At 43.9% G+C, this 20,459-nt stretch overlaps 1 protein-coding gene across 1 annotated transcript; it reads left to right on the forward strand.

Annotated features, from left to right (window-relative positions):
- Positions 1 to 5,265: 5,265 nt before the first annotated feature.
- On the forward strand, positions 5,266 to 20,233 carry LOC139399591 (dynactin subunit 2-like; the record flags this gene model as incomplete). The annotated part of the gene is made up of 5 exons (XM_071144954.1): positions 5,266 to 5,546; positions 6,363 to 6,431; positions 12,887 to 12,983; positions 19,503 to 19,564; positions 20,135 to 20,233. Coding segments are annotated over exons 1-5 (363 nt in total), but the record flags the coding sequence as incomplete, so codon positions are not given.
- Positions 20,234 to 20,459: the final 226 nt, after the last annotated feature.

The raw sequence follows: 20,459 nt of genomic DNA on the forward strand, positions 1-20,459 counted from the left end.
TTTATATCTTTATGTTTGAAGCCTGAAATGTGGCAAAAGGTCGCAAAGTTCAAGGGGGCCGAATACTTTCGCAAGGCACTGTAGTGTATGAGGCTTTACATTTGTAGTAGTGCCGACTTCATCATTATTGACTACAGTTTAAAACCTAGTGGACTAGGTGGGGTGTGGATGTTTTCATGTGTGAGTGTGCGTGTGCACTAAATGCAATTTGGACTCAGTCTCAAAAACATTTTGCATCATAACATTTGAATATACAGATGTACTGTAGGATCTTAATTTGATCACCCTGTTGTAGGATAACTTTCCTGGTAGGCAGGAAATGTAAAACGTGTAGTGTACAGTATTTGAGGTTTGAAAATGCCTTTGAAGTTTCTGATTTCCACTTTGAAATGTATCAACCCCTAAAAAATGTTTTAATTAATTGTAATCCACATAATAATTCACATTTCCTGTTGCTAAAGGATTATTTTCCTGCTCTAGCAAACTGGCTCAAATTAATATCCTACATCTGTAGAGTGGCATAATCTTGCCACATACAGTATGCCACAATTTTGCTGATGTCAAACAGACATCTAAATTATACAATGCCCTCACTTTACATCTAAAGCGCCTTCAGAAAGTATTCACACCCCTTGTCTTTTTTCCACATTTTGTTGTGTTACCAGGTGGGATTAAATAGATTTAATTGTCATATTTTGTCAATGATCTACACAAAATACTCTAATGTCAAAGTGGATTTAAAAAATAATATTTGTTTAAAAAAAAAAATGAAGAAAAAAAAATACTAATTTAACTTGATTACATAAGTATTCAACCACCTGAGTCAGCTATGAGTCTTTCTGGGCACGTTTTCTAACAGGTTTCATCACCTGGATTATAGTAATTTAATATTTGCACATTATTCTTTTTTAAATTCTTCAAGCTCTGTCAAGTTGGTTGTTGATCATTGCTAGACAGCCATTTTCAAGTCTTGTCATATATTTTCAAGCCGATTTAAGTCAAAACTGTAACTAGACCACTCAGGAACATTCAATGTCATCTTGGTAAGCAACTCCAGTGTACTGTACTATTTGGCCTTGTGTTTTAGGTTATTGTCCTGCTGAAAGGTGACTTTGTATCCCAGTGTCTGTTGAAAAGCAGACTGAACCAGGTTTTCCTCTAGGATTTTGCCTGTTCTTAGCTCTATTTCCTTTCTTTTTAGCCTAAAAAAACCCGTCCTAGTCCTTGCCATTGACAAGCACATATTTTTATGATGCAGTCACCACCGCGCTTGAAAATATGGAGAGTTGTACTCAGTTATGTGTTCTGCTGGGTTTTTCATAAAGTTAATATTTTAGTGCCTTGTTGTAAACAAGATTCATGTTTGGGAATATTTTATTCTGTACAGGCTTCCTTCTTTTCACTCGGTCATTTAAGTTAGTATTGTGGAGGAACTACAGTGTTGTTGATCCATCCTCAGTTATCTCCTATCACAGCCATTAAACTCTGTCACTGTTTTAAAGTCACCATTGGCCTCATAGTGAAATCCCTGAGCGGTGTCCTTCCTCTCAGGCAACTAAGTTAGGAAGGACGCCTGCATCTTTATAGTGACTGGGTGTATTGATACACCATCCACAGTGTAATTAATAACTTTACCATGGTCAAAGGGATATTCAAATGTTTTTTGTTGTTGTTGTCTACCAATAGGTGCCCTTCTTTGCTAGGCATTGGAAAACCACCCGGGTCTTTGTGATTAAATCTGTGTTTGAAATTCACTGTTCGACTGAGGGACCTTACAGATAATTGTATGTGTGGGTTACAGAGATGTCATTCAAAAATAATGTTAAACACTATTATTGCACACAGAGTGAGTCCATGCAACTTATTATGTGACTTGTTAAGGACATTTCTACTCCTGAACTTATTTAGGCTTGCCATAACAATGGGGTTGAATACTTATTGACAAGACATGTCAGCTTTTCATTTTTAACTCATTTGTAAACATTTCTAATAACATAATTCCACTTTGACATTATGTGCTATTGTGTGTAGATCAGTGACATACAACTTCAATTGAATCCATTTTAAATTCAGGCTGTAAGACAACAAAATGTGGAAAAAGTCAACGGGTGTGAATACATTCTGAAAGCCACTACAACTAAGACACTTTATTGTCCTCTTGCAACAATAAAGAAATCAGCATTCTATCTCTCCACATCACATCTCAATTCATTTCAAGGGGCTTTATTGGCATGGGAAACATGTGTTAACATTGCCAAAGCAAGTGAGGTAGATAATATACAAAAGTGAAAGAAACAATAAAAATTAACAGTAAACATTACACATACAGAAGTTTCAAAGCAATAAAGACATTACAAATGTCATATTATATATATATATATATATATATATATATATATATATATATATATATACAGTGTTTTAACAATGTACATCTCTCCCACTTCCTCATCTAGAGTAATTCCAGCCACCCACGACATAGACGCAACGGTCCATCCACATAACTATTATCACATCCTCAGGAGCATTAAAACCTACAGGAGGAATGACTATGCATAATATACATAGATCTTAACTCAGAGGATATGCTCTTTTCTCTCTCTCTCTCTCTCTCTCTCTCTCTTTCTCTCTCTCTCTTTCTCTCTCTCTCTTTCTCTCTCTCTCTCTCTCTCTCTTTCTCTCTCACTCTCTCTCTCTCTCTCTCTCTCTTTCTCTCTCACTCTCTCTTTCAAAGGGATTTATTGGCATGGGAAACATGTTCTCTTTCTCGCTCTCTCTCTCTCTCTCTCTCTTTCTCTCTCACTCTCTCTTACAAAGGGATTTATTGGCATGGGAAACATGTTTACATTGCCAAAGCAAGTGAAATAAGTAATAAACAAAAGTGAAATAAACAATCTCTCTCTTGATCTGTCTCGCTCCCCATCGCTCTCTCCCTCTCTCGTTTTCTCTCTCTCTCTCTCTCTCTCTCTCTCTTTCTTAAAGTCCAAAAGCACAGCCTACATATGATCAATCATTTTTACATGTTATTAATGACGTGGGACACACCAGTCAATATCAGATCAATTCAGGCCACATATATTAGTCCAAAACCTGGGGCCGCCCATGCGTAAAAATGTACAATGTAAGACGCTTGGGACTAAAGAATCTGCTAAATGTCATGTTATTAGTATATTATTAAAGAGGTATTGATGAGGCAATCAGTCAGTCCCTGTGATATAACAGTCAATAGTTATTTATTGCCTGTGGTTCGGTCCCAGATGGCACCCGATCCCTTTTTATAATACACTGCTTTGTACAAGGGCCCACGAGGGTCAAAAGTAGGGCACTATATAGGGAATATGGTGCCATTTGGGACGCAGACCTGGAAAATGTCAAGCCTGTTGGATGTCCTTTGTGAAACTAATAACCATTGATCCACACAGCACTATAAAGCCATGCTAAGTGACCTTGGTTAATTGAGATGACAGAACCCTAGTGTAAACAGGCCATGCCAGGAGCTCTCTTCCAAAAATTAATAGATTAACAGTGAAGCCTGATTGGCTGATACATACCTACAGCCTATTACTTACTATAAGGTATGCTGTATATCGGGTGTGTGCTATACAGCATAAACATAGGGTTGAATTTACGCAATGACGTGACTTACATTCATCCCGCAAACTGATGCTGCAACATGAACTCATCAATGGCATTATTTATCTGGCTGGACAGAGTAGCCTAGTCTACATTCATTCATGAACTATTGACAGTGAATGATGCGAGAAGGTGATGAGGAGGAGGAGGAGGAGGAGGAGGAGGATGATGACAATCAATATCTGTATGATATCATCAAAAGCAGTTACTTGGAATAAAACAAGTGTGAACTTTCAGGGGAAAGGAGTCCAGACTTGACCGATAGTCAGAGGATGATGTTGGATGATAGTATGTATCCTGAAGACATAGTGTATGTTCTGCATGACCGTTAAGATGATGCCTCATCGTCAGTCATCATCACAGACATGGCAGACAACAAATCTTGTCAAAATAATGAATGAGCAGCAGAATATCAACTTACCGCTATGCTGACGGTGTCATCAGCTTGGAATGAGGGGATGAATTTGTCTCCACGGATTATTTCGGACTGATTTAGAGGACGGAAGCGACATAGCACCTTGATGTTACATTCTGCGCTAACATCGGCCATTGTGAGAAAGAAATCGGATGTGCTTCAAAAAAGGCAAAGGGGATTTTTTTGGAAACCTATAACTTACTTGTTCCCTTACACTATTTAGTCTTATCTATCATATGCATATCAATGCAGACACTCTTTTTTTTAGATGGGCAAGTTGAGCGTTTGCAAGAATTATAATTTCAAGCTTTTGTGCTTGAAATAAGATCAGTTTCGATCAAAATAAAAATGTAAATTAGGTTATGTAAATGTTGGAGAGTTTGCTTACTTCAAATAGACCAGAAAAACACATACATGTCACTATAACGTTTCTGCTAATTTGTCCATGCAGTTCTTTAGAATTGAAATGTGAGAGTATTCCCGAGCGGATCCGGCTCCAGACGGTCGGTCAGCTGTTGTAGCGAGAGATGCAGGAGGAGCAATTTTTGAAGCATGAGTTTGCCGAGCGCTTTGCTTCACTGGCAGCTCTCTGGTCTTTTAACAAGCACGGGGCGTGGCCTGCACTGATCCAGGCAACGTTATTAAAGTGGTAGCCTATTCGCATCCCTCTCATCAGCACCACTGATGCGCTGAAGATGGAGCGGTTGCCTATGGACAATGTTGTTATTGTATAATAGCCCCATCATGCGAATATGGTTTGACCAGTCAATCGTGGGCCCACATTCGTTAAAAATCGAACATATGTGGTATTACAGTGATTGACAGAGACGTCTACGATAGGTTATTTACAGGAGGACATGTATTAGGTAACTCACACAGTCCAGACTAGTATAGTAATAAACTAGGCAAATATACGTTTTGTTGCAATGTTTTCCCTGGTTCATTCAAACAAAGGCTTTTGGGTTATGGCTATATTCACTATGTCTATAAATAGACCAGACAAGGCAGCCTGCTGTCATGCTGTTCGTTCACATTCTTAGCGGCAGCAACCCGAAGGTTTATTTTTTACAATGTTTGTACAATTTCACCAAAGCAACATTGCAAATTGAATCAAGTTTAGGTGAAATCTCCAAAGTCTACCAGGTCCACTTTCCTGAGGCTTATGAAACTACAGCGCCGCTCGTCCACGCAAATCTCGCGAGATTGTAATGCTCGTCCGCTACTGAACAGTCGAGCTGTCAGAATACAGTTATTAAAATACAAAAGAAGCGCTTTATGTTAGCGAGTTGTTTGGCTACACAGGGTGAAAGGATCCCTTTTTTTGCTTGTTCATTTAGCTAGCGTTTTGAAAACGGACTAATAACTTTTATCCACAAGGTCCATCGTTATTTCAGGTATCTTTGTCACGTCTAAGAGGGTTTTTGTCTACTCATCCACCGGCCTCGTCCTTGTAACCTCAACAATGGCTGATCCCAAATACGCCAATTTACCTGGAATCGTAAGTGTCCTGTTCGCTGGCTAGTTAAGTTAGCTTGCTGGCTAGTTAAGTTAGCTTGCTGGCTAGTTAAGTTAGCTTGCTGGCTAGTTAAGTTAGCTTGCTGGCTAGTTAAGTTAGCTAGCTGTAGCTAGCTGGCTAGCCAGTGTCTCGTTATAGCTAGCTATCTGTCTCGATGAGATATTTGTAACACACTCTCTAGTCAAATCAATCACAAGAGGCAGGCTAGCTAGCTTTGCAGGCCTGATATCTAACCAGATAGCTTAACATAGATCCTGTTAGTTTAACGCTAGTTAGTTTGCTACAGTAACGACACGTTAACTACCTCGCTAGCTTTAGTGCATTGAAATAGTCTGCGTTTTAACAAACATTCAAGCAGCTTTCATCGAACTAACATAAATAACCAAATACGATTTGTTTAAACTGCTCATTGTTGTAACTATCTGTGATTTATAACTATAGCTATTCTTCCCGACAGCTAATTAGCTATAGCCTAACAGAGGCTAATCCAGCCCTGTGATTGAATGGGCGTTGGCCAGCTAACGTTAGCTAGTTATCTTGATAACATTTCCTATGAGGGGTTGGGTGGGTCCACTCACTGGGTATTGTAAAATTAACAACCACAGTAAAGACACACAGCTAATACGGAAACGTATTTATTATTGTGTCCTTAATGTGTGTACGACTGAGTGACTTGACAAAAAGTACAATCCTCTGAGAAGGTTAAAACTGTATCTGTCGTTCATTTTGCATTAACAAGTAGCCAGCTATGTCCATGTCATTTTGCTGTTATAGAATACGAGTCGTTGTCTTCCACAGGCGTCCAACGAGCCAGATGTGTATGAGACCAGTGACCTGCCAGAAGATGATCAGGCCCAGTTTGAGTCGGTGAGTGAAACATGGAGGGGAGGAGGAGAGAAGGGAGGGATTGTTTGGGGGCGGGGGCGGGGGGGGGGGGGGGGGAGAAAAAAAAGTTTGCTGCTGCCTCTTGATCCCAAAACACCAGTCTGTTGCTGATGTGGCTGAGTGTCACATCCTCTCTAAAAACCACTGCGTGATCCAGAGTTGCTCAAGATGTACCATTATTCCTTAAAGGACCTTGTTATCTTCAGATGTTGACTGGCTCTGGCAGCTAAAACAGCCAAATACTCCATCTAAACCAGCATCAATTCTCAATTGCGATACAGTTTTGGAAACATAAAGCCCTGTACTTTCAAATCACATCCAAAATATTTTCATAAATGATAAAGATAAACTTACCGTGAACTGTTTTAAGTGACTTTATCACAGTTGCAGCTGACAGTATTTTTTCCCAGTGACAACACGTTTCTGACTTCTTCCGTTACACACTGGTGTTAGGAGCATGTCAGATACCTCATTATCTCAGGTGGTGCCTCTGTCTTCTGTAAACACGCGCTGTAACATGGAGATATGTCTGTTTGTGAACACTCACCTTATTATTTAACCTTTTATTTAACCTGGCAAGTCCAGTTAACAACAAATTCTTATTTGCAATGACGGCCTAACCCGGACGATGCTGGGCCTAACCCGGACGATGCTGGGCCTAACCCGGACGATGCTGGGCCAATTGTGCGCCGCCCTATTCGGACTCCCAATTTCGGCCGGTTGTGAACCAGGCCTGTAGTGACGCCTCTAGCACTGAGATGCAGTGTCTAAGTCGCTGTGCCACTTGGAGCTCAACACGCAACCTTCTGATATGAAATATAAGGTCCTTATGCTTCCAAAACTGTACCTTATGTGATGCGTGTTAATGTTCAGACCAAGCATCGGGGCTCTTTAACAAAACTCTCCCGTGTATTGGAACTGAACTGAGTGCTGATGAAGGGCTCGATCCACAGATGCAGATCAAGGATTGATTGATTTGCATCTCTGGATCATCGTGCTGTGTATCATGGATCAACTGTGAAGTAGATACCTACAAGTGACACCACCAATCCTAATAACGTTTTCCCTCCCTCCCTCCCATGTCCCCTCCCTCCCTCCCATGTCCCCTCCCTCCCTCCCATGTCCCCTCCCTCCCTCCCATGTCCCCTCCCTCTCTCCCTCCCATGTCCCCTCCCTCCCTCCCATGTCCCCTCCCTCCCTCCCATGTCCCCTCCCTCCCTCTGTCGGTCTCGTTTTCCCTCCCATGTCCCCTCCCTCCCTCTGTCGGTCTCGTTTTCCCTCCCATGTCCCCTCCCTCCCTCTGTCGGTCTCGTTTCCCCTCCCATGTCCCCTCCCTCCCCCTGTCGGTCTCGTTTTTCCTCCCCTCCCTCTCTCCCCACCCCTCCCTCCCTCTCTCCCTCCCATGTCCCCTCCCTCCCCCTGTCGGTCTCGTTTTTCCTCCCCTCCCTCTCTCCCCCACCCTCCCTCCCCCTGTCGGTCTCGTTTCCCCTCCCATGTCCCCTCCCTCCCCCTGTCGGTCTCGTTTTCCCTCCCATGTCCCCTCCCTCCCCCTGTCGGTCTCGTTTTTCCTCCCCTCCCTCTCTCCCCACCCCTCCCTCCCTCCTGGGATGCTAGTGTGTACAAGTAAGAGGTTATTTTTCTCTCATATAGTGGAGTTTATCTGCATGGGTTGTAAAATCCTTCCTGTCCCCTTTCCTCTCCTCTCTTCAAATTGTGTTGAAATGACTATCTGCCTACATGATGTAGTGATGATGATGTGCCCCATTGCTGCTGTGTGATGTGATGAAGTGTTGTATCCCTTGTTTCACCTGTTGCAAATGTAGCAGCACGATCACCTGACAAGACATTTTAGTTGGTCTAATAATCCTCCCACTTTCATTTTGACATACACTTGTAGCACAACTCAAAGGATATTGAATCTACATTGTGTGTGTTTCTGTCTGTCTCTGTGTGTGTGTGTGTGTGTGTCTCTGTCTGTCTCTCTCTGTGTGTGTGTGTGTCTCTGTCTGCCTCTCTCTCTCTCTCTCTGTGTGTGTGTGTGTCTCTCTCTCTGTGTGTGTGTGTGTGTCTCTCTCTCTGTGTGTGTGTGTGTGTCTCTCTCTCTGTGTGTGTGTGTGTGTCTCTCTCTCTGTGTGTGTGTGTGTGTCTCTCTCTCTCTGTGTGTGTGTGTGTCTCTCTCTCTGTGTGTGTGTGTGTGTCTCTCTCTCTGTGTGTGTGTGTGTGTCTCTCTCTCTGTGTGTGTGTGTCTCTCTCTCTCTGTGTGTGTGTGTCTCTCTCTCTCTGTGTGTGTGTGTGTCTCTCTCTCTCTGTGTGTGTGTGTGTGTCTCTCTCTCTCTGTGTGTGTGTGTGTGTCTCTCTCTCTGTGTGTGTGTGTGTGTCTCTCTCTCTGTGTGTGTGTGTGTGTCTCTCTCTCTGTGTGTGTGTGTGTGTCTCTCTCTCTCTGTGTGTGTGTGTGTCTCTCTCTCTGTGTGTGTGTGTGTGTGTCTCTCTCTCTGTGTGTGTGTGTGTCTCTCTCTCTCTCTGTGTGTCTCTCTCTCTCTGTGTGTGTGTGTCTTTCTCTCTGTGTGTGTGTGTTCTCTCTCTCTCTCTCTCGTCGACCGATTATTATTATTTTTTCAACGCCAATACCGATTAATCGGACGATTTTTTAAAAATGTATTTGTAATAATGACAATTACAACAATACTGAATGAACACTTATTTTAACTTAATATAATACATCAATAAAATCCATTTAGCCTCAAATAAATAATGAAACATATTAAATTTGGTTTAATTAATGCAAAAACAAAGTGTTGGAGAAGAAAGTAAAAGTGCAATATGTGCCATCTAAGAAAGCTAACGTTTAAGTTCCTTGCTCAGAACATGAGAACATATGAAAGCTGGTGGTTCCTTTTAACATGAGTCTTCAATATTCCCAGGTAAGAAGTTTTAGGTTGTAGTTATTATAGGGATTATAGGACTATTTCTCTCTTTACCATTTGTATTTCATTAACCTTTGACTATTGGATGTTCTTATAGGCACTTTAGTATTGCCAGTGTAACAGTATAGCTTCCGTACCTCTCCTCACTCCTACCTGGGCTCGAACCAGGAACACAACAACAACAGCCACACTCGAAGCAGCGTTACCCATGCAGAGCAAGGGGAACAACTACTCCAAGTCTCAGAGCGAGTGACGTTTGAAACACTATTAGCGCGCACCCTGCTAACTAGCTAGCCATTTCACATCACATCGTTACACCAGACTAATCTCGGGAGTTGATAAGCTTGAAGTCATAAACAGCGGAGCTGCTGGCAAAATGCATAAAAGTGCTGTTTGAATGAATGCTTATGAGCCTGCTGGTGCCTACCATCGCTCAGTCAGACTGTTCTAACAAAAAATTTGACTTAATTATAACATAATAACACACAGAAATACGAGCCTTAGGTCATTAATATGGTCAAACCCGGAAACTATCATCTCGAAAACAAAACGTTTATTATTTCAGTGAAATACGGAACCGTTCCGTATTTTATCTAACGGGTGGCATCCATTAGTCTAAATATTCCTGTTACATTGCACAACCTTCAATGTTATGTCATAATTACGTAAAATTCTGGCAAATTAGTTCGCAGCGCGCCAGGTGGCCCAAACTGTTGCATATACACTGACTCTGCGTACAATGAACGCAAGAGAAATGACACAATTTCACCTGGTTAATATTGCCTGTTAACCTGGATTTATTTTAGCTAAATATACAGGTTTAAAAATATATACTTCTGTGTATTGATTTTAAGAAAGGCAATGATGTTTATGGTTAGGTACACGTTGGAGCAACGACAGTCCTTTTTCGCGAATGCGCACCGCATCGATTATATGCAACGCAGGACACGCTAGATAAACTAGTAATATCATCAACCATGTGTAGTTAACTAGTGATTATGATTGATTGATTGATTGTTTTTTTATAAGATACGTTTAATGCTAGCTAGCAACTTACCTTGGCTTCTTACTGCATTCGCGTAACAGGCAGGCTCCTCGTGGAGTGCAATGAGAGGCAGGTGGCAGAGCGTTGGACTAGTTAACTGTAAGGTTGCAAGATTGAATCCTCGAGTTGGCAAGGTAAAAATCTGTCGTTCTGCCCCTGAACAAGGCAGTTAACCCACCGTTCCTAGGCCGTCATTGAAAATAAGAACGTGTTCTTAACTGAATTGTTCTTTAACTAACTATTTAAATGAAGATTAAATAGGTGGGAAAAAATAAAAAAATTGGTGTCCAAAAATACCGATTTCCGATTGTTATGAAAACTTGAAATCGGCCCTAATTAATCGGCCATTCTGATTAATCGGTCGACCTCTGGTCTCTTTGTGTGTGTGTCTGTCTGTCTCGCTGTGTCTGTCTCGCTGTGTCTGTCTCGCTGTGTCTGTCTCGCTGTGTCTGTCTCGCTGTGTCTGTCTCGCTGTGTCTGTCTCGCTGTGTCTGTCTCTCTGTCTGTCTTGTTGAGAAGACAGTTGTGTTACTGTGTATGTGTTCTAACATCCCTTTCCCCTAACTCTACTCTACCTACTGGTATACATGTTAACAGAAGCTTACTAACTAACTGGCTTTCTTTACTAACTCTACTTTGCTAGCAATACAAACACTGGGATCAGTACTGCAACACACCTTGACATTGTATGTCTCATCAAATCAGGTCTAAGCTGTCTTCTTTCTTACCATCTCACTCAGGAATGGGTTTTCCTCTGCCAATCCCCTCGTTCCACACACTACATAATGCTAACAATACCAGAGAATTAGACAAGAGGCTTGAGTTAAGAGCTCAGGGCCTATCATATAAAAGATATCAGATATTTACAATATATTCACAGTCACACACTGGATATAAAATGCATATTTTAGGCCTACCCCACCTGTGTGTATAATATTGATATGTGATGTCAGCAGTTGATACATCACCATAGACCAGGGGTGTCAATCTCATTTTGCCCCATGGTCCTAATTTGCTTTTCAATGAGGTCTGGAGGGCTGCACTGAAAATGAGCTATATTTTCTCGCTGTGAAAATGTGCCTAAAGATGATGGGTCTGAGAGAGAGAGAGAAAGAACAGAGACGTCGTAATGATCAGAGAGTCGGTCTTCTAGTGAATGTCTCCGGTGTCAGCAGCAGTCTGCCTCAGAACACTGGACTCGTTCATCTCCCCTGGCAGACTGCTGCTGTGCATGGCATGTGATAACCACATTAATCAATCTGTTTCTCTTTCTCCCTCCCCTCTTTGTCTCCCTGTGCTCTTTCTCTAACTCCCCTTGGGAACCCAAGGAGCTGGTAAGAGCTTCACTGACTAACAGACTGACTCCCTTCCTACTCCTAACATGTCTGTTTTGACTGTCTGTCTGGACTGTCACTACTGTCTGTGTCAGTGGTTATTGATTGTTCCCATTTTGATTAATGTGAATAAATCATTTTGGAGATTAGACACATTGACGACATCATCCCTCACCCTAGTGCACAGTTCCCTGAGGCTAGTCAGAATGATGCTTTTCTCAGAATCACTGATTTTTAACGGAATCTGTTTCCTCAAATGAGCAGATGGAGAAAGCCATGGATTTATAATTGACTGAAGCAGCTCATAGAGATTATGTAGAAGTCACAGGACCGGAGAAACTCTGAAACACTAGTTTATATAATCTATATATATATATATAGCATAATCTATATCTATAGCATCTTTCATCAGTCAGCTGTGCAAGAGGGAGGTAACTTTCTCATGTAGAGCCGTGATTGGTCCCTAACTCCCAGGTCTTCTGGTAACTAGGCAATGCTGACTTTTCATTCACATTGTGTTGTCCCAATGCAACCCCTTTACACAGTTAGTGGTGTTTTCCGTTTCATTTGTCACCAAAGAGCTCATTTCAAGATAATTGTGGATTCTGCGGAACCATTCGGTGCTCAAGATTCTGAATTTGGTTTTTTTTTTTTCTCTCTTTCTTGATCGAATGTTAAATTGACTGTCTTTGTTTTCCCTCTTGGAATAGACCCCCCCCCCCCCCCCTACTTCCTGATTACAGATCCATTTCAATCTGTGTGTGTGTTCTGGTGTTGGTTGGCGTCTCACATGGGCCCTCTCTCACACTGTAGATGAAGTTGATGTCTCACTCATTGGATTGTATCTAATTGACTGATTTTTAACGACGTCTACTGTGTGAGAGAGTTTGTACACCGATCCATACAGGTATTCTGATATGTAAGGGACTAGGTTCCCAGGTGTTGAATCAGCCAGTGTGACACAGAACCCATGGAGAGAGAAGATTGGCACAAATCTCCATCAATCATCAAATCTGATCTCCTTTTGAACCATTTTGGCCTACGTATACTGTCAGCTCTTTCATTTCCAATCCATTTGTCCTGGTTTTGACCAAGTCTCCTGTGGTGTCTCGTTATTCTTGATGTCTCTAACAGGAAGAGCTGTGCAGTGACAGCGTGGAGAGGATCGTGGTCAACCCCAACGCAGCCTACGACAAGTTCAAGGACAAGAGGGTCAGCACTAAAGGCCTCGGTTAGTATACCTTCAAACAGCTGTATCTCAGTGAGTCGGGGCCGGGCCGTACCTCAGTGAGTCGGGGGGCCGGGCCGTACCTCAGTGAGTCGGGGGGCCGGGCCGTACCTCAGTGAGTCGGGGGGCCGGGCCGTACCTCAGTGAGTCGGGGGCCGGGCCGTACCTCAGTGAGTCGGGGGCCGGGCCGTACCTCAGTGAGTCGGGGGCCGGGCCGTACCTCAGTGAGTCGGGGGCCGGGCCGTACCTCAGTGAGTCGGGGGCCGGGCCGTACCTCAGTGAGTCGGGGGCCGGGCCGTACCTCAGGGAGTCGGGGGCCGGGCCGTACCTCAGGGAGTCGGGGGCCGGGCCGTACCTCAGGGAGTCGGGGGCCGGGCCGTACCTCAGGGAGTCGGGGGCCGGGCCGTACCTCAGGGAGTCGGGGGCCGGGCCGTACCTCAGTGAGTCGGGGGCCGGGCCGTACCTCAGTGAGTCGGGGGCCGGGCCGTACCTCAGTGAGTCGGGGGCCGGGCCGTACCTCAGTGAGTCGGGGGCCGGGCTGTACCTCAGTGAGTCGGGGGCCGGGCCGTACCTCAGTGAGTCGGGGCCGGGCCGTACCTCAGGGAGTCTTCCGGTGCCTTCTCAACCATATTGGAGGAGAAGGTCCAAGGTCTCTCTGCTCAGACCTTATCCAGTGCATGAGGTGGGGAATAGAGGAAGCAAGGAGTTGAGAAAGCGCAGGAGTTCGTCCTTGACTCAAATTAAATGTATTTATAAAGCCCTTTTTAACATCAGCTGATGACCATGTGACCTCACCAGGAGGAACACTGGGACTTTTCCCTGGTCATGTAGCCATAGACGTGAGGCATTTCCTGAATTGGTTACAAACTAGAGATGAAACGGTTATGAAAATTTCACATCACGATTATAGTGAGCAAAAATGATCCCGGTTATCAGTGTTATCGCGGTGACGTTGAACCGTGCTGGGAATGTTCAAGAAGTACTGATCCACTGAAATCATATTGAAAACAAACATACAATTAGCAGCACAATGTAGTTTTTGGTGTGCAGAAACACTAAAATAATAACATTTAACATTTAAAGATGGCGCCATGTGACCATGAGGTAAATGTTTCCCTAGTGCAGGTTGAACACAACCTTCAGTAAGCAAATCACATGTCCATATAACATCAACACAAGTGAAGCAATGTGGATGTAAGAACAACACAACCATATGTAAACACATCCAATACAACCATATGTAAACACATCCAATACAACCATATGTAAACACATCCAATACAACCATATGTAAACACATCCAATACAACCATATGTAAACACATCCAATACAACCATATGTAAACACATCCAATACAACCATATGTAAACACATCCAATACAACCATAGATAAACACATCCAATGTGGATGTAAGAACAATACAACCATATGTAAACATATATAAACACATCCAATGTGCAGGTGTTGACATTAAAATAACAACACAAAATATGTCAACAAATCAAATGAACAGCACTGATTCTGTCTGTTCTCTCCTTCATAAAGAAACATCCTGTATGTATATATTTTTGTTCACTTGAGATTGAAATGTAAAAATGTCAGCGTATTTACTTTCTGGTTGAAGCAGTGATCTGCGAGGGGAGACGATGTGCCCGCTGGCACTGAACACACTGATGGCATTCTGGTTGCTAGGATGCACAAAAGCCTCCTGGCAACGTGAGGCAGCTCTGATGCAGGGCCTCTCCACCATACCAGTGGATCCTCTTCTGGTGGAATGGGTGGCAGAGATGGGTAGACCTTGATCTCTTCTTTCACTCTGTCTTCTGGGGGGTGGGGGGGGTCGGAATCTGACCCCAGCAAGGCCTTTCCCCTCCGATGCCGCTGTGGGGGTGTTGGTGCATCGTGGTTCTTCCCTGACTTGTGCAGCTGTCGGCTTCAAGGCCTCCTGGACACAGCTGTCGGCTTCAAGGCCTCCTGGACACAGCTGTCGGCTTCAAGGCCTCCTGGACACAGCTGTCGGCTTCGAGGCCTCCTGGACACAGCTGTCGGCTTCAAGGCCTCCTGGACACAGCTGTCGGCTTCAAGGCCTCCTGGACACAGCTGTCGGCTTCAAGGCCTCCTGGACACAGCTGTCGGCTTCAAGGCCTCCTGGACACAGCTGTCGGCTTCAAGGCCTCCTGGACACAGCTGTCGGCTTCAAGGCCTCCTGGACACAGCTGTCGGCTTCAAGGCCTCCTGGACACAGCTGTCAGTGTCAACTTTTGCAGCCTCAGGCTCATCTAAAAAGCTTATTTTGAAGCGGGGGTCAATGAAACAAGCCATATGCATGACTCTCTTTGCATCTGTTGTTAAGGTCTTCTCTCATTATCCCTTTCCTCTCCTTGGTCAGGGATGGCTCCGTATCATCTCCTTGGTCAGGGATGGCTCCGTATCATCTCCCTGGTCAGGGGTGGCTCCGTATCCTTTTCATCTCCCTGGTCAGGGATGGCTCCGTATCATCTCCCTGGTCAGGGGTGGCTCCGTATCATCTCCCTGGTCAGGGGTGGCTCCGTATCATCTCCCTGGTCAGGGGTGGCTCCGTATCCGTATCATCTCCCTGGTCAGGGGTGGCTCCGTATCCGTATCATCTCCCCGGTCAGGGGTGGCTCCGTATCATCTCCCTGGTCAGGGGTGGCTCCGTATCCTCTTCCACCAGAACTTCACGGGTAACGTGGTCCAGGACAGGGCTGATGGCTGACAGTGTCTCTGAGGCAAGTGCATCTTTAAACTTGCTCAGAGGTTCAAGGAGCTGGCACAGTTGTTCCATGACACTTATGTCGGCATCCGTTGGTCATCAGATTCCATGTTCCTCGTTCTCCAGCCAGTGTAACACAGACTATAGTGTTTCTCCTGTTGAAACATTTTTTACAACCAAGTCGATGACTGCCGGATTTTAAATGAACAAAATATATTGGTTGGGTGACTAAACTACATAATGCGGTATCGTGTGCGATGGTAGGCAATTTTTAACAATGCTTTTTTTTTCCTGATAAATTGCATCCGCCGTGTAGCCCAGTTTCATAATATGACCATATTTCCCAGCTGCTTGCCGTCGTTTTGAAGTAGTCACGAATAAACAGGCCTTATTTTAGGGTATTTTTCACCCTGCCAGCTCCTATTAGTTCTATTGAGCGCCGTGGCAACAACTCGTCTTCTGAACGTTCTCTTCCCAGCTCATTGTTCGACGTCACAATGCCTGTTTCGCTATTGTTGGTAACGAGAGCTGCTCACTTTGTTTATGGTTAAAATGTAAACAACAACAAAATTACTCATGGAACTCTGAGGTCGTCCCATTGTTTCCTATATAGGGGAAATATAGGCAAGTCTGTCTATTTCGCCAAATATTTTGCAATGTGTATATTTAGATAAAAATAAAAAAAAAAGTCAAGACACCATTTTATTCATGAGAATCTCCTCTTTCTAATTCTGTGAGTCTGGGCAGCGAGCTCGTTTTTCATCGATCACTAGACCAGAAATAGTCAGACATTTTCATTTTTCCCCCTACTTTCTCATTATGCAGACATAAGCACTGTTTTTTTTTCTTCCCAGTTTAGTCTGACGAACAGATTGTATTGGTAAAATAAAAAGGCATACATGTGCCTTTTAGGCCAAATGGAATTCTAAGCATCACTCCAGTGAACAACAGGCTCTGTGAACGTTCCATTCCATTAATTTACTATGGGCTCGCGCTAGTGTTCCAGCTTAGCCAACGTTCCATTCCATTCATTCATTTGCTATGGGCTCGCTCTAGTGTTCAAGCTTAGCCAAAGTTCCATTCCATTCATTCATTTGCTATGGGCTCGCTCTACTGTTCCAGCTTAGCCAACGTTCCATCCATTCATTTACTATGGGCTCGCTCTAGTGTTCCAGCTTAGCCAACGTTCCATTCCATTCATTCATTTGCTATGGGCTCGCGCTAGTGTTCCAGCTTAGCCAACATTCCATTAATTTGCTATGGGCTCGCTCTAGTGTTCCAGCTTAGCCAATGTTCCATTCCATTCATTTGCTATGGGCTCGCGCTAGTGTTCCAGCTTAGCCAACGTTCCATTAATTTGCTATGGGCTCGCTCTAGTGTTCCAGCTTAGCCAACGTTCCATTCCATTCATTTATTTACTATGGGCTCGCTCTAGTGTTCCAGCTTAGCCAACGTTCCAATCCATTCATTCATTTGCTATGGGCTCGCTCTACTGTTCCAGCTTAGCCAACGTTCCATTCCATTCATTCATTTGCTATGGGTTCGCGCTAGTGTTCCAGCTTAGCCAACATTCCATTAATTTGCTATGGGCTCGCTCTAGTGTTCCAGCTTAGCCAACGTTCCATTCCATTCATTTGCTATGGGCTCGCGCTAGTGTTCCAGCTTAGCCAACGTTCCATTAATTTGCTATGGGCTCGCTCTAGTGTTCCAGCTTAGCCAACGTTCCATTCCATTCATTCATTTACTATGGGCTCGCTCTACTGTTCCAGCTTAGCCAACATTCCATTAATTTGCTATGGGCTCGCTCTAGTGTTCCAGCTTAGCCAACGTTCCATTCCATTCATTTGCTATGGGCTCGCGCTAGTGTTCCAGCTTAGCCAACGTTCCATTCCATTCATTCATTTGCTATGGGCTCGCTCTACTGTTCCAGCTTAGCCAACGTTCCATTCCATTCATTTACTATGGGCTCGCTCTAGTGTTCCAGCTTAGCCAACGTTCCATTCCATTCATTTGCTATGGGCTCGCTCTACTGTTCCAGCTTAGCCAACGTTCCATTCCATTCATTTACTATGGGCTCGCTCTAGTGTTCCAGCTTAGCCAACGTTCCATTCCATTCATTTGCTATGGGCTCGCTCTAGTGTTCCAGCTTAGCCAACGTTCCATTCCATTAATTTGCTATGGGCTCGCTCTACTGTTCCAGCTTAGCCAACGTTCCATTCCATTCATTTGCTATGGGCTTGCGCTAGTGTTCCAGCTTAGCCAACGTTCCATTCCATTCATTTGCTATGGGCTCGCTCTAGTGTTCCAGCTTAGCCAACGTTCCATTCCATTCATTTGCTATGGGCTCGCTCTAGTGTTCCAGCTTAGCCAACGTTCCATTCCATTCATTTGCTATGGGCTCGCTCTAGTGTTCCAGCTTAGCCAACGTTCCATTCCATTCATTTGCTATGGGCTCGCTCTAGTGTTCCAGCTTAGCCAACGTTCCATTCCATTAATTTGCTATGGGCTCGCGCTAGTGTTCCAGCTTAGCCAACGTTCCATTCCATTCATTTGTTATGGGCTCGCCCTAGTGTTCCAGCTGTGTTCCAGCTGAGATTGTGAGTAGATGCTGCTACTGCAATATTTCATGTTGATTATTGTTCTATAAATAGTACCATTTGATTCTGTTGGGACACATAAACTATCTCTGTGAAATCCATCACAAGACCCATTCCATTCATTTGCTATGGGCTCGCGCTAGTGTTCCAGCTTAGCCAACGTTCCATTCCATTCATTTGCTATGGGCTCGCTCTAGTGTTCCAGCTTAGCCAACGTTCCATTCCATTCATTTGCTATGGGCTCGCTCTAGTGTTCCAGCTTAGCCAACGTTCCATTCATTCATTTGCTATGGGCTCGCTCTAGTGTTCCAGCTTAGCCAACGTTCCATTCATTCATTTGCTATGGGCTCGCTCTAGTGTTCCAGCTTAGCCAACGTTCCATTCCATTCATTTGCTATGGGCTCGCTCTAGTGTTCCAGCTTAGCCAATGTTCTTTTGCTGTTTTTCAGCCTTAGGTGAGTTTTGAATGGTTCTATTGTCCAGCCTAGCAATGGGTGAATAGAGTCTGACGACACACGACGCACACAGCAGCAGAACAACATGTGGCGTTTTTATAAGAGTAGGTAACACTGAAACGCTTCAGTTTACATTATTGACAAGCTATTAGCAAAGTTAGACAGACAAACCTTGACCTTTTCCACCATCCCGAAGTCCCCACATCATGCATTGAGCTAAAAGTGAACTTACCTTGCATACCCTATAAGGTAGTGAGTGGGTGGTGGTCACAGAGGACTCGAGATTTTGAATTGTTGCCCGCTTTTGCTGCGATTAAAAAATAATGTATGTTCTGCAGACAAGGTGACCATCTTCGATTTGTAGTTTCCCTCAGCACTCTTGTAAAACCCCCAAAATACGAGCACACTTCAGATTTGGTCCTCTTCAAAGGCTGAATAATCTCCCGAGCGCTGTCACTGCCTCCCGCCATGTTTTCACACGAAACAAAACCCACGTTGCATGCTGCGCCTGCGTCCGACTGCCGCTAACTTTGGTCGATGCTGGACGGTATTTCCCGTGAGTTTTTCAAACCGCGGTAATCAAACACGGTTTTAATGATAATTAACATTTGAAACGGTAATACTAATTGTCGGGAATTTTACCGTGGTTTTATCGTGAAACCGGTTCATCCCTATAACAAAACCATCATCTAACATTCTTGTCTTTCCTCTAATGAATGTGTTTTCTCTCCCAGACTTCTCAGATCGTATCAGTAAGAACAAAAGAGTGGGCTATGAGTCGGGAGAATATGAGATTGTGAGTAGATGCTGCTACTGCAATATTTCATGTTGATTATTGTTCTATAAATAGTACCATTTGATTCTGTTGGGACACATAAACTATCTCTGTGAAATCCATCACAAGACCTATTACGTGCCCATTTGAATCTTGTGGATAATGATTCAGCTGTCTTATTTGAATCTTGTGGATAATGATTCAGCTGTCTTATTTGAATCTTGTGGATAATGTGATTCAGCTGTCTTATTTGAATCTTGTGGATAATGTGATTCAGCTGTCTTATTTGAATCTTGTGGATAATGTGATTCAGCTGTCTTATTTGAATCTTGTGGATAATGTGATTCAGCTGTCTTATTTGAATCTTGTGGATAATGTGATTCAGCTGTCTTATTTGAATCTTGTGGATAATGTGATTCAGCTGTCTTATTTGAATCTTGTGGATAATGATTCAGCTGTCTTATTTGAATCTTGTGGATAATGATTCAGCTGTCTATTTGAATCTTGTGGATAATGTGATTCAGCTGTCTGTTCTGACGCTTCAGTGTATTGTCTGAATGTTAACTCTGTGTTCTTCTTCTCTCTGTCTAGTTGGCGGAGGGCTGTGGGGTGAAGGAAACCCCCCAGCAGAAGTACCAGCGGCTGGTTAATGAGATCCAGGAACTCAGTCAGGAGGTGGAGACCATCCAGGTAAAACCCCTAAACCACCTGGGTCAGACAGGCGGTACCAAACAACCCCTACACCCTAAACCGCCCGGGTCAGACAGGCGGTGCCAAACAACCCCTACACCCTAAACCACCCGTGTCAGACAGACTGCCAAATAACCCCTACACCCTAAACCACCCGGGTCAGACAAATACTCCCAAAACCCTAGCGTTAGCCCCCTAGCCCTTACGCCCTAGCGTTAGCCCCCTA

The sequence above is a fragment of the Oncorhynchus clarkii genome, unplaced genomic scaffold, assembly GCF_045791955.1.
Source record: "Oncorhynchus clarkii lewisi isolate Uvic-CL-2024 unplaced genomic scaffold, UVic_Ocla_1.0 unplaced_contig_11500_pilon_pilon, whole genome shotgun sequence".
Lineage (NCBI taxonomy): Eukaryota > Metazoa > Chordata > Actinopteri > Salmoniformes > Salmonidae > Oncorhynchus > Oncorhynchus clarkii.